At 45.2% G+C, this 15,042-nt stretch overlaps 1 protein-coding gene across 2 annotated transcripts in view; it reads left to right on the top strand.

Annotated features, from left to right (window-relative positions):
* The window catches only part of SLIT2 (slit guidance ligand 2), a 343,459-nt gene extending 329,098 nt beyond the window's left edge, over positions 1-14,361 (top strand). For both annotated transcript variants that reach the window (XM_079795128.1, XM_079795127.1), the window contains 4 exons: positions 5,511-5,665; positions 10,872-11,163; positions 11,370-11,581; positions 12,659-14,361. In XM_079795128.1, coding sequence (XP_079651254.1) covers positions 5,511-5,665; positions 10,872-11,163; positions 11,370-11,581; positions 12,659-12,900 — 901 coding nt within the window. In that variant the 3' untranslated portion in view covers positions 12,901-14,361. The remainder of the gene's footprint in view (positions 1-5,510; positions 5,666-10,871; positions 11,164-11,369; positions 11,582-12,658) is intronic.
* The last annotated feature ends 681 nt before the right edge of the window (positions 14,362-15,042 follow it).

The following is a 15,042-nucleotide window of genomic DNA, read 5'->3' as shown; positions in this document are numbered from 1 at the left end:
CAAAAGTGATGCATAATAATTAGAAGCACACACTCTAGAACCAAGCTGTGCCACGCCAGCATGGCCAAGAGTGAACCTGAGGAGGGGCAGTGAAGGATTGAAGAAAAGGCAGACAAGAGAATACAGCTGGGGCTCGGTGGATCTCCTGTGCCTGGATGAGGACACAAAAGACCCAGCCTGCAAGCTGATGCTTTATTTTATAGTCTGATTAAAACAAGGGTAGATTAACATGTCTATAAGTGTTCTTGTTTTGGCAACACTTGCTGCACCTCCCACAGTCATTAGCTATGTAGGAAGGAATTAGGGAACAAGGTCAGGCTTAATTATGCTAGGAGCGCTCTGCCCTCCAGGCTGGGACTTCTTTGTGGCCCTGCCACAGGTCAGCCCGAGGCTTGACCCTAGAGCTACTCCCTACACCAAGCAACCTGGCTTCAAATTTATTTGGCCACTGGCTGTGCCACCTTGAATACCCTAGGTGCCCAAACCTTAGAGTTGTTATGGGTTTCAAATGAGTTAAACCCATGTAAAGTTCTTAGGTCAGATCCTGGCTCATAGTATGTGCTATATATTTCTTTGGTCTTATTAATCACATTTCCCTGATGAGGAAGAAAAAGCAGAGGAAAACTACCTGTGTCACAAACCCACTGTCACAAATCTAATGAGACCTAGGACAAGCTGAACAAGGTTTATCTCCCAGCATTGTCCTTCAGGATATGGTCCCTGAAAAATTAGATATTTTAAATAAAGTGCATTGTTTAGGTGTCCTTCCTGAAGATTGCTTGAAGTCTCTAGACTATGTGTAACTATAATCCCATTAGTATTACTAAAAACTTATATATGTTATGCTTAATCCAACTCCCTCATATTTTATTTACTTAACATATATTTATTGAGCATCTACTATATACCAGACACTCTACTGGATACATTAAAGAGTACAGAAATAAGTAATACTGCTCCTGCTTTAAAGTTGCATACTCAGTTGTACTGTACCAAACACCACCATTGACAATGACAAGCCTGGATTGATTGTCTAAAACCCATGTGACCCAGAACCCATTCCCCAGTACATGTGGCTTATTTTTACAATTGTAAAGAAAAGGGAGCCGAAACTGGTTTAGCTCAGTGGATAGAGCGTCGGCCTGCGGACTCAAGGGTCCCGGGTTTGATTCCGGTCAAGGGCATGTACCTAGGTTGCAGGCACATCCCCAGTAGGGGGTGTACAGGAGGCAGCTGATCAATGTTTCTCTCTCATCGATGTTTCTAACTCTCTATCTCTCTCCCTTCCTCTCTGTAAAAAAATCAATAAAATATATTTTTAAAAAAAAAGAAAAGGGAGAGGAGCACTATTAACCTTTTGCACTCAGATGTCAAGTGTGACTCGACACGGTTAGCATTAGAATAAAGGAATCGAGAAAAAAGCAAGCGAGTGCAAAGGGTTAATATTTATGACTTAGTTAAGGTCAGTGTTCATAGAACATTGATAGAAAACCATTTTGAGAGTTGCATATGATCACAAAGGAAAAAGTGATTGACTACTACCTTCTATATGTATATCTTTATTTTAATGTTTTACCTAAAACTTTTAGTAATTTGAATAAGATATGCCCCCAAACAAGCTATTGTGTTTTTGCCAGTCTTTTAATCTTACAATCCTCTCTAATAAAATGGTAATATGCAAATTAACCATCACTCCGCTACATAAGCCACGCCCACCAGCCAAGCCACGCCCACCAGCCAATCAGGGCGAGTATGCAAATTAACCCCAATCCAAGATGGCTACAGCCACAGAGAGCAAGGTTTCCCAGGTAACAGAGGAAGCCAAGCTTTCCATAGCCGTTGCAGGCCTAAACCTCCACTCAAGCTACAAAGTTTCAATAGTAGAAGGTAAACAAATTCAAACAAATGGCGACAGAATGGAGCTTGAGAGAGCAGGCCAGGGTTGTCGGCGGCAACAGGGGAAGCAAAGCTTTCCGCACACCCTGGCCCAGCTCACCCGCTTAAGGCTAAAAATGAAATTGGACTAGTTTCTTTCTGAAAACTCTGACATAGCATGGCATTCTACCTTATAATAGAGAAACATGCAAATTGACCGCACCTCCACTACACCCACAGCCAATCAGAGCAAACAAGATGGCGGTTAATTTGCATATGCGGGCGCTGAGCGGCCTGGGTCCAGGAAACATCCTCCGGACCCAGGCCGCTCCTAGCCTGTAGGCCTGTGCTTAGGTCCTGAGCGGCAGGGGTCCCAGAATGCCCCCTGGCCACTCAGAGCCTATGGGTGTAGGCGCCAAGCAACCTGGCGGGCGGAACATCCCCGTGTCGCTATAGCAACGCGGGGATGTTCTGCCCCGCCCCCAGCGGCTTGCAAAGGCTCCTGCACAAAGCGGCGGTTTGGGGCCACGCCCCCAGCCAGGCGCCCAGGACCAGGGGCTGCCGCTGGCCTCCGGGGTGTGCCGAGACCCTGGTGGCCACTGCTGTGTGCTGCCCGGGGTCCCTGCAAGCCCCGAGCCTGAGGCCCATGGTCAGGCTGGCTGCTGGCCTCCCCAAGCCGCTTGCAAAGGCTCCTGCACAAAGCGGCGGTTTGGGGCCACGCCCCCAGCCAGGCGCCCAGGACCAGGGGCTGCTGCTGGCCTCCTGGGTTTGCCGAGACCCTGGCGGCCACTGCTGCATGCTGCCCAGGGTCCCTGCAAGCCTCGAGCCTGGGGCCCATGGTGGGGCTGGCTGCTGGCCTTGGGGCGTTTGGAGACGGGAATGTTCCCGCCCCGCCCCAGAGGCTTTCCAAGCTCCAGCACCAAGTGGCAGATTGTGTCCATGCCCCAAGCCTAGTGCCCTCCACAGGGGGATGGCTGCTGGCCTCTGGGGTGTGCGGAGACCCCGGCAGCCACCACTGGGTGGCAGGGACATGCCCCTAGCCCAGTGGACATAACCCAGGGGCTGCATGAGCTGCAGAGGATACACCTTTTAAAAAAATTTTTTTTATTGACTTTTTTTTTTTTTTACAGAGAAGAGGGGAGAGGGATAGACAGTCAGAAATATCAATGAGAGAGAAACATCCATTAGCTGCCTCCTGCACACTCCCCACTGGGGATATGCCTCCAACCAAGGTACATGCCCTTAACAGGAATCAAACCTGGGACCCTTCAGTCTGCAGGCCCACTGAGCCAAACCATTTTTAGAGTAAATACCTTTTCTGACCACTCATTGGCTAAGCTCCCTGTAGGCCACCAATTGCAGTGTTCTTGGTAATTTGGGTTATAAGAATCCAAGAAGGTAATCTAGGGTTTTTCCACCACACTCTTGAAGGAAAAAATGAAGTTCCCTTGAGGGGTCCCAGATTGGAGAGACTGCAGGCTGGGCTGAGGGACAACACCCCCCGCTACCCCCGCTACCCCCGCTCCCCACCATGCATGAATTTCGTGCACCGGGCCTCTAGTTATTTATATAATGATATGATTACTAATATCTAACATTTAACTTTGTTCTTTCCATATGCTGGATGCTTTGCTTTGCATTTTAAAAAAATCATTCTCTATAGACCTCCCATTAATTATAAGAGGGATAAATATTTACTAACATTTACTGAAGAGAAAACTGAAATTTATTGGCAATTAAGTAACTTATCTAAAGTCAAAAATTTAATAAATTTAAGACCTGGATTTAAGTCCAGGTTTACCTGACACCAAAATCTGTATGCTTAACCACTAGTTGATATTTCTACACAGCATATCCCCCTTAGAAAACAGTCATAATTGAGACTACTAACAGTTGCAGTGCAAATTTATTTAGAAAAACAATGTCCTTGTATAGCGTTTTTTAATGTTGATTTTAGTGGGATAATTAAATGTGTAGAAGGCAAACATATTGATTGTTATATCTAACATTTTTAAAAGATGACATTTGAGACAGGTTATCAAAGATCCCGGCACACAGGGGCTCCTTTCACCACTTAAAATAGAGAACTTCAGGTTTTTCACAGTTCTGCAGAATGCTTTCTATTGTTGTTAAATCACAAAATCTATTTTATGCAGGAAAAAAAGAAAAAGATTAGACTTCTGTGGTGAGAACCATTGAGCAGAAATGTCAATACATTCTTCTGTTATTTCCCAGGCTTGATCTGTTAGCAAATCTAAATATCAGCTCCTGGGAATTTAAGGAAACACCTTGTGTAGAGAATATTCATTATTCGCGATCTCTCCAACATATGCTCCAATATTTCCACTTTTGAGCCTTTTAAAAAAGTCTTTCCAGTCAAAACACTATTGTATTAGTTCTGTGATATTCACTATTTACTTTTGGGCCTAATTTGCATTGTGCCCTATTTTGCATCTATACTGAATGGTGAGTATCTTCCCAACATGCACTGTGTCTTGATCCTGTTTTCTTCGTGGGTCCTGTTCTCATCTTTGCTGCTGCAGCACTCCTGTGAGATGTACAGCCCCACTTCACAGCCACACAGCACCTACGTACTGATCGCACCCAATTTCATCCTATTCCCAATCCTCATGTTTCATTGACCTCAGTTTTTAACCATTTTGTGACTTTTCATGAGCCCCCCTCAAACTTTTTCGAATAATTGCTGGACCCGGCCCTACAAAGTTCTAAAAGAGAAACTGAAGAACCACTGTCAGCACTAGACTCCTAGATACGACTATGTTATGCTTTCTGTTTAATCCGTATTCCCTCTTCTCCACTGAACGTAGATTTCTTCCCAGGAGTATCATTTGATGGGTGACCTTCTGAAAAATGCAAAGAAAGTAAGAGTATATTATCAATTAACACATTTAAAAAAGTGCAGCCCAGTCAGTGTGGCTCAGTGGTTGAGCATTGATCCATGAACCAAGAGGTCACTGATTCAATTCCTGGTCAGGGCACATGCCCAGGTTGTGGGCTTGATCCCCAGTAGGGGGCGTGCAGGAGGAGGCAGCTGATCAATGATTCTCTCTCATCATTGATGTTTCTGCTCTCTATCCCTCTCACTTCCTCTCTCTCTCTAAAGATCAATATAAACATTTTTTTAAAAGTACAGTGATTCTACCACCTTGGTTCTTCCTGTATTCATGTGTATGTTTGATTCTAATGTCTTATGTGCAGATTGAAGAGAGCAGAGGCAATTATCTCCTAACATTAGCACATGAAGGAGGTATTTGACGCAGGCATAGGTTCCTTGTCTTGTAAATGGAACTTTTGTGGAATTTTAAAGCAAATACATCAAGTGTCTTTTTAATTTCTATATATTAGGAGAAAATGACTGGATAATGATAAAATGTACTCGTTTCCACTTCTCCCAATGGAAGAACAAGCTTCTATCTTTCCTAGGAATGGAAATTTTATCATCTTGAACATATATTTTATTTTTAAATCAACCAATGGTTTTTATCTTTATTCATGTTAGATAGGAGTATGCTCTCCCAAGAAGTGCTTATTGGATTTATATTGTAACTTCTTTTCTTTAATATGAAGAACATGGAAGCACCATCTAAGTTTTGTTTTTGTTTGTTTGTTTGCAGCGTGGAGACGATCAATGATGGAAACTTTCACATTGTGGAGCTACTTGCTCTGGACCAGAGTCTCTCCCTCTCCGTGGATGGAGGGAGCCCCAAAATCATCACCAACTTGTCAAAGCAGTCCACTCTGAATTTTGACTCCCCACTCTATGTAGGAGGTAAGCACCCTTCCAAATCCAGTGGGTTTTGATGTGTGATTGTCATCAAAGCCTGATTCTGAAGTTGTTGGTGCCTGGTCCCATGGTCATTGACCAATACTGATCCATCCCTGAAAGACAGCAAGGATAGAAAAGGAAGAGCCCAAATAAGCTGTTAAGGGACCATTCGTAATCCCAGCTCTGGTTTTAACTAAATGGGTCGTTGGGGTGGAGAAGAACATTGACATTTTTTTGTGTCTATCACATGCTAGGTGAGTTACACGTTTTAGGAAGTAATCTTATTATTTAATCTGGCCTATGGACAAAGGAAGTGGTGAGAGGACAAATCAGACAATGAAAAAAATGACAAAACAGGTTTGATACACACTGTGGAGTGCATGACCTCACCCCAGCTCCCTTGAGGAAGTGAACATATTACCATGCTGGAATGTCTGGGCCACCAGTGGCTAACTCATGTAGATGACAGGATAATTACTAATGAAATTGAATGAATGAATGAACGAACAAACAAATAATGAATGAGTTAAATGTACAAATTGCATTGGGGTAATAGAAAGTATTTTTGTTTAGCTGTGACCTTAATGTGGGTGAACAAGAGAGAGGGTTGGGAGGGCAGATGATTTGGGCTTGGAGTGATAAAGACTCTGGACTTCATTTTAAGCAAGAAGAAGTCAGAGGAGTAAATAGGTGAGGAAGGAAGTATCTGCAAAATTCAGAAGGAGCTCAGAGGAGAGGATCCACAAAAGAGAGAGCTTCCCCTCTTGCCTCCATCTGGAGGAACCAATATAAACTGAAGACATAGAATTTCAAATTTCAGGCAAAGAAGCATGTGATGTTGAACTGAATGAAATTGCATTGGATTGAGTGAGGTGGATTGACTGATAAAATTAACTTACTTTACAGATAAATAAGATAAAGCTTTTCAACAGGTCAATGTAACTGATTTCTTCACCAGGACAGGTAATTTCACAAAGTTTGTCTCATTCCCTTCAAAATAATAGTAACTGTTGGCCTCTGCACAATGTCCTCAACCCCTCAAACCCTTCCCGGACAGCTTTGTTTGGAATTGCCCTGAACGTCCAGAACACTTTTATTTTTAATAATTTCTGCGATAGAAAATCTTAGCACTTAGATAGAAAGTTAAAAGTCTTTGGTTCCATTCTGTAAATATTTATTGAGCATCTCCCATGTTCTGTAAACTAAGTTATTACATTTGTCAGGGATATAGAGTTGAAAAAGAATCTCTTCTGTGCCCACAGGCATGGGGAAGGCAGGCACATTTTCAAGTAATCAAATGCCTCCCCTGTTAAGTCTGTGCAGCAAGTTGACTGATGTAGTTGCTTCATGGGAATCACAACTATGAGATTCATTAAAAGACAGAGCCTTCCCTTTGGCCTGGACTACAGTTAACAGCTGTTGCCTTGGGATGGACAAGGCAAGTCACAGAGGCACCTGAGATGTGAGAGAAATTATATTTGCTAAGCACATGCTATGTGCCAACACAATGCTTCTTTGACAGTCTTATTCTTCAGAGACTTTAGGCAGTAGGTATGATTTTTCTTTGTTTTACAGTCCCGAAGAGACAGTTCCAGGGACTTCATAAATCTTGTTCAAGTTCACAAAGCTATGAAGTGATAGACACCTCATTCAAGTCTAGGTTTGTCTGACCCCCAAGCCACCTGCATTGCCAGTCAGTTACTAGCATAGAGCATAAAGGGAAGCAGTCTACGTGTGTGGCTTTTTGTTCATTTCTGGATTTGTTCTTCACTTGATATCATTATGCTTCCATTACAAACCATTTCATTCAATGTTTTTAAACCCCTTTAGGATAGCATGGGGTTCCGGGGGGAATTACAGAATCAGAGTGCTTGGGTCAGAGCATTTTTCAATAAAGGAAAACAAAAAGTTTTAAATTCCTAACTAAAACTGGTAATCCTTCTAAGGGTAGAGGGCCTGGCTGTCCATCCAGGCCTGAGGGGAACCACTTCCATCCCCGCCTCACTGCTAGTGAACAGAGTGGGCTCATTTCCTTCCAACTCGAGTGCAAGGGTAGTTCAGATTAAAGAAACACAAGGCGATGGTAGAACCGCAGCCCTGAATGCTCTTGGCAAAGGCTGGAGGACCTGGGTTAGCCAAGGAGAGCCCAGTAAACAAGCTATCTGCTGTCTTCTCTCCCCCAGTTTGAAAATTGGGACACACCTCAATGATGACACCAGGCCTTGGGCCCTTTGCAGGAATATTCTCTATCAAAAGAGGGAGGCAGCTTTACCTTCCCTTAGGTCATCAGTTACCCACGATATAGTCCTTGCTCAATACAAAACAGTCTAATCTTTACGCTTTTCTGTATAATAACCCAATCAGAACATCTGGCATTGCCTGATGGGATTAAAAAACAATAGTAAAGACCCCTCGATGTGTCACAATCTCCTAATGTCACAGAGGAAGTCAGCTTTGACACTTGATCCCTCTGTTGTCATTTTAAAACATGTAGAGCTTATTAAGTCTAAAACCATCTACTAAGTTATCAGTTGACTGATAGATTGATTGACCTCCAGTTACAGCCCATGGCATGGAAGAAAGGCTAAAAGGAACAGCAACACAGGGATCTACTTCTGCTTATCAATTAAGACCTAGTTCCCTAGTCAGAACTCTGGCAGGTATGCGAAAGGTTGACTCCGAATACTTCTTCATTATATGATGTCCTATTGAAAGTAAATATATGTGTGATGGATCAGTGTTTACAATTTACTATGATCAAAGCTGGACTTGTTACAGTTGTTAGCTTTGGGAATAAAAGGAACACACTTCCTAATTGTCCCTGCTGAGGAACATCACCAGTCAGTATTTAACCTTGACACATGCACATATGGACATTGAAATCCACACATATGTGATGGACAGATAAGAGTAAATTAGAAGAATTTACCCCAGAGCAAGGAATTTCCTGTCATGGTCCTCTCCTGGCAATGGCAGGCTTCATCTTTCTGACCCAGCTCTACACTGTAGCCCAGTCTCCAAGGCCAGATGGACATAGACTAAAAGCCTGAACTCATGGAACTGCAAAGCCAAGTGCATAGTTCAGTACCCATCAAAGTGTGATGGGGAACCACCTGCATCAGAATCACCTGAGTTGCAGGTTAACATTTAAATCCCTGCATGACACACCTTTCTGCTGAGTCAGCATCTCAGGGAGGGGAGAGAAGGGGATCAGGGAGCCGCCTTCCGGGATTGAGCTTCTGCTGGTTCTTATGTATGACCAGCTTGGACACAACTGTTTTAGTCCATCCATCCATGTTATAGATGAGAAAACCAAGCCCTAGACCGGACAAAGTGCATCCAAAACCAACAATAAAGACTTCAACCTCTAGCCTTGTGATGCTGTGCACTTAGCTGTCTGACTCTGGCTCCTTTGAATGGGAAAGATGATGATGCCATGAGGCAGGGCCCAGAGAGTACTCAGGTTCTTGGTCTTTGTCACCATTGAACCCCCTAGGAAGTGAGAGCCAGGGCTTTCCCCCCTTGAGCCCTCCAGCCAGAAGCTCAGAGTCCAGGCACAAGGAGGACATGAACAGCCAGGGGGGAGTCAGCTGTTCTGCGAGCCTCCACCGTCCTCCCCTTCTCCCACTGCAACCTGGACAGTTGCCTCCTGTAGGATCTCATCCAGGAGCTATTTCAGGGTCTGGCTTAGGCCGTGGAAAGATTCCTCAGTGTTGCCAAATGTGGGTTACTCCATGACTGCCACTAGTGGAATGAATATATACAAAGATTGCTAATTCTGTGTTTGGAGGAATTTCTTCTGTATTTCCGATGTCTTGGAATAGGATGGTTTCACTCTCAATTAGCAAGAAAAACAATGATGTGAATGAGGTGCTGTCCTGACAGGAAGCATGGCGAGTGTCTGAGGCACTGGCATCCACGGCTGTGCTCCGGATGCTCTCAGTGGGGACCTGGATTAGTTGCTAGCTTAGAATTTGGCAGGACCAGGGTCACGGTCACTGTGAACCACCAGCTCTCACCCTCTGAATCCGGATGGACTGAACGGTGACGAGAGATTGCAGAGGTTCACCTCATCAGCCTGACTCTAACTCAGTCCTGCTGGGTGGCATTGAGTAGACCCTTGGGTCCTGGGCCTTTCGTCTTTAAGAGGCAGGATTAGTCAGAGATTACTAACCTTGCTTTGTGGAACTCTAGGCTTCCTGGGGGTGTGTCCAGGTAGAGGGGTGAGTGTGGAGAGGGGAGAGAGCACAATTCCCTCCGCCTTCCCAATCCTGCCTTTTGGGAACAGTAGCTCAGCTTTTAGGTTTTGTTTTTTTTATATATATATTTTATTGATTTTTTACAGAGAGGAAGGGAGAGGGATAGAGAGTTAGAAACATCGATGAGAGAGAAACATCGATCAGCTGCCTCCTGCACACCCCCTACTGGGGATGTGCCCGCTACCAAGGTACATGCCCTTGACCAGGAATCGAACCCCAGACCCTTGAGTCTGCAGGCCGATGCTCTATCCACTGAGCCAAACCGGTTAGGGCTCAGCTTTTAGGTTTTATATATGAATGCCTTTATGTCAGGTTTGGTTTGAAACAAATATTAAAAATTGAAGATTGACCATCAGTGAACTAGGTCCTTTCTCTAGTTGTACATTAAAATTGCCAGAGTCTTTTCTAAAAAAGAAAAGCAGAGAACACACATCTCGCCCGGCTGGTATCGCTCAGTGGTTGAGTTGTAAACTATGAACCAGGAGGTGAAGGTTCGATTCCCAGTCAGGGCACATGCCCACGTTGCAGGCTCCATCCCCAGTGTGGGGCATGCAGGAGGCAGCTGATCAGTGATTCTCTCTCATTGTTGAAGTTTCTTTTTTCCTCTCCCTTCCTTTCTGAAATCAATAAAAATATATTTAAAACACACACACACACACACACACACACACACACACACACACATCTCTTCTCCCTCCCCACCCTGCCCAGAAAATCGGATCAAGGAGGTCTGGGCTGAGGTCCCAAGCAACAGTATTTCTTCAAAGAGCCCATGGGATTCCAAAGTGCATCCAGGTTGAGACCACAGGACCCGATGCTCATGCCATCAGTTTCTCCTATAGACGTGTCCCACAGACTGCCACCCTGCGGGAAGAGCTAAGAGCATCTGGGTGGTAAATGGCTGAGGAGTCCCCAAAGAGCCTGACCTCTGACTCGCTGTCCCTCCCCAGGCATGCCCGGGAAAAACAACGTGGCTGCCGCCCTGCGCCAGGCCCCCGGGCAGAATGGCACCAGTTTCCACGGCTGCATCCGCAACCTCTACATCAACAGCGAGCTGCAGGACTTCCGCAAGGTGCCCATGCAAACCGGCATTCTGCCCGGCTGTGAGCCATGCCACAAGAAGGTGTGCGCCCACGGCACGTGCCAGGCCAGCAGCCAGTCTGGCTTTACCTGCGAGTGTGAGGAAGGATGGACCGGGCCCCTCTGTGACCAGAGGACCAATGACCCCTGTCTTGGAAATAAGTAAGTTCGGGCTACTTGTTAGTGAAACACGCATATGGCAATCCTCAAAGCAAACCCTAGGGAAGGAAGGGAAGGAGGAAGAGAAAGAGGGAGGGAGAAAGGGAGGGAGTCAGCCCCTTAAACTGTCTCCTTCATATTTCTTCCATCATCCTCCACCCTCCTCCTCTCTGCTAATGCATCGTCATTCCTGCGTTCCTCCTCTGCAGATGTGTGCATGGCACCTGCCTGCCCATCAACGCCTTCTCCTACAGCTGTAAGTGCCTGGAGGGCCACGGGGGCGTCCTGTGTGATGAAGAGGAGGACCTGTTTAACCCCTGCCAGGCCATCAAGTGTAAGCACGGGAGATGCAGGCTGTCCGGCCTGGGGCAGCCCTACTGCGAATGCAGCAGCGGATACACCGGGGACAGCTGTGACCGAGGTAAGCCAACCAGCTGGGCACCTCCGCGTCTTAGAAAAGCAAGAGGGCCTTGTCTTTGAAAAGAGAGAAAGGGAGACAATGGCAGTGAGCCAGAGAGGGGGGTGTGAGAGGAGGAAGGCCTGGACTTTGCAGGACTTGTAGTTGCTGCTGCTGATAGATTTCCCCGTGTCATGAAGGCAGCAGGTGGGAGCTGTCCTAACCTTCGGCATCAAGATTGTACCTGCCTCCGGCTGTCTGCTCCCAGGCTGATCTGCTGTGAAAACCCTCTGCCTTATGTGGAAGCACTCTTAACTCTACTCCTTTCTTACCTTTATCTGAGGTTCTCACCCAAATATATTACCAGTTTGTCTCCTGGCACAAAGAAAGAACTAATAAAGAGGCAGTAGCTTGAGGATAAAATCACCTCTGACATTAGAATCAAAATGGTTTGTCCCAGCACGTCATGCAGGTGCGAGGGATGGGGCGGGGCTGAGGTGCCAGCCCACCTCTCTCCTCCCTCGTGCCTGTGGGACCAGCTCGCCCTGGCCTCCAGCTGGCCCAGCTTCCGCTGAGTGTATCAGAGGGACCACATGAGGGGAACGTGCCCATGGAAGCTCTCAGCAGATGGCTCTTTTTGAACTCGTTCCTACCAGGGTAATTTATGAAGTTCGTGGAATGTTCTTTGTATCAAGTAACAGGCTAAATGATATGAAGCCCCAGGTCTAATAAATTAAACCGCGTACTCTCTGAAACGTCTCCCTGCGGTAAACAGATCCAGCTGCTGGGAGTGTAAAAACAGAAGAGGCGCATTTTTGCCATAAAAGAAAAGGGTTAGGGGCCCAATTTTCTTGTCAGTCCAGTGGCCATAGCAGTTACAGCTCACACTGACAGTATTCACTGAAAATAAAGGCTCCAAAGAAGCATTTTTTTTTTTTTTTTCAAAGAACAGCAGGCCATGCCACCAGTCCCTATATGCCCTGGAAGTATAACTGACAATAGCAGGAAGGGACAGGGAGGAGAGGCGCCCCCTGCTGGCTCCAGGGCGGATTCGCACTCCCTCTGCGTGATTTACAGCTTGTGCTCTGTGTTCTTCCCTAGAAGTCTCCTGCCAAGGGGAGCGGATCCGAGATTATTACCAAAAACAGCAGGGCTACGCCGCTTGCCAGACAACCAAGAAGGTGTCCCGGCTGGAGTGCAGAGGCGGGTGCGCGGGGGGCCAGTGCTGCGGTCCCCTGCGGAGCAAGCGGCGGAAATACTCCTTCGAATGCACTGACGGGTCGTCCTTCGTGGAGGAGGTCGAGAAGGTGGTCAAGTGCGGCTGCAGCAGGTGCGCCTCCTAACCGCCTCCCCGGGGCTGCTGTCTTGGCAGATGCTGTCTCCTGCTTGGCCACGCTGGACTCGCGAATGCTTCCTAGTGGAAATATTTGAAATATATTGTAAAATACAGAACAGACTTATTTTTATTATGAGAATAAAGACTTTTTTTTTTTCCTGCATTTGGAAGAGAAAAAAAAAATAGAAATGCGTGAACCACAGCTTCCCCGACACCAGAGACGTGGGAAGGGAGGTAAACCCCGAGGCATTGGAACAGCGATGGGGACGAAGCACATACCCAGGGAGCCAACCGCGAGCCTGAACTTGAACTTGCCCAGAGCACAGGCCCCTGAGCCCTCATCTGAGTCACTGCGGTCCAAGGGGACCAAGCACATGTGTGAGTGAGGATGCGAGGCGGAGGGATGGAGCCCAGGATTCGCAGATAGGACAGATGGATGAGAAATATTTTGTGCAAAATATAGAGTCCCCGGGAGACCTGGGTCCCATTCGTGAGAGACAGGATGGGGGCGCTAAAATGTTATCGTCTTTTTATACAGGTCGGCATGTTAGCACAAGAAGCACACAAAAGTGTTTATCGACCGTTTTCCAGTATTAATTTTTTTTGTAATATAAACGATAAAGGAGATGATAAAGAACCAATAGATTATTGATAAATAAATTAGTAATATGATTTTTTTGTTTCTATGAGTTCTAAACAGCCCTATACAGTATTCTGTTTTCATGAGAAATATTTATTGTATCAAAGTACATTGTACTTAACATGTTAGGCCATCCTTTTGCTGTTTCTTGATGCTTTAATATATATTAATTTATAATTGTCCTGATATTTTTGTACATTTTTCAAACTTAAAAATCAGGATTTTTTTTGGCAATAGTACTAACATAGGGTGATATCTGGGGATAAAGATGTGGTGTGGGTCTGTTTGTTTACTTGGACATCTGACCACTGGTGTCACTGACCTACTGGCCTCACTCAGGACACCTGCAGAGCCTTGTCAAGTCTCTGGGTGAGACGGTCCTTGTACAGAAAGTGGCCGCTGCAACCTGTCCTCACAGAACAGAGATGGTATGTAGCAATCGACCCTAGAAAGTAGATCTGTTACAAATGAATACGTCCTTGACCTTTTTGGCCCTTTTGGGGGGTGAAGTGGCAAAAGAAAAGGCTGTAATGACAAGAACTGTGATTTTTTTCCCCAAACAATAAAGCTCCTTTATTACCCTGATGTTCCCATGTTAACATGTTTGCTGCTAAATTATAATGTAGAATTGAGAGTGATTTATAGTGGATTGTGCTCTTCCCTCCTCAGAATCCCAGGGTACCCTGTGAAGATGCAGATGTTTCTTTCCAAAAGCTCTTTTTACAAAGACAATTAGATGTACATGTATAATTCGGTGTGCTCTGTCTTTCTCCGGACTAATATCAGTGACACTACTGATGTTTGTAAATTAAACAGATATTTACTGCATTAACAGCTTGGTGAATTTCTTAGAAATTGCACAATGTTTAGAGTCCCAGCCTTAAGAATCCCTTAATCGTAGTGATTCAGAAAGAACAGAGAAGAGAACCTGTACTTTCTGTTGTCAGAAGGTGGCCTGCAGCTAGCCTAGTGTCAAGTCTGGGGACTTGGGAATGACCACATGGGAGAGATGAGTAGAAGGACGCATTCTATGCTAGCAGAAAAAGTGCCTATTCCATTCATTTCTTCCCCAAACAAAACAAGGTGTAATCTAAGTAAAGCACAAATGGTATTTTTTATTTTGTTCTTTTTTCCTCAATTAGAACCAAATGGAAAACAATGAAAGACCAGGACTTCCTTTCTTCCAGGGCACTCAGAAGTTAGTAATGGCGAGGTCCCACCCAGAACAGGGAAATAGCATCATCCTAAGATGCTTTCTTCATTTTCCTGTAAAAATATCATGATCACACACACACACACACACACACACACACCACAGTCTCTCACAGACACAAATTGTTCAAACATGTATTCATTCTTGTTTTAAATGTCTACATTTTAATGATAGAAATACATAGTGATAGTAAAACTTTTTTTTTTAATTTCCATCTGCTGCTTCTTTTTTTCCCCCAAGAGTTGTGGGTCATTCATTAAGCAAAGAACATATAGGATAATGATATGGTTTAGATT

Source organism: Cnephaeus nilssonii (genome assembly GCF_951640355.1).
Source record: "Cnephaeus nilssonii genome assembly, chromosome: 1".
Lineage (NCBI taxonomy): Eukaryota > Metazoa > Chordata > Mammalia > Chiroptera > Vespertilionidae > Cnephaeus > Cnephaeus nilssonii.
Note: the sequence above shows the minus strand (reverse complement) of the source record. Positions and strands in the feature narration are given on the sequence as shown.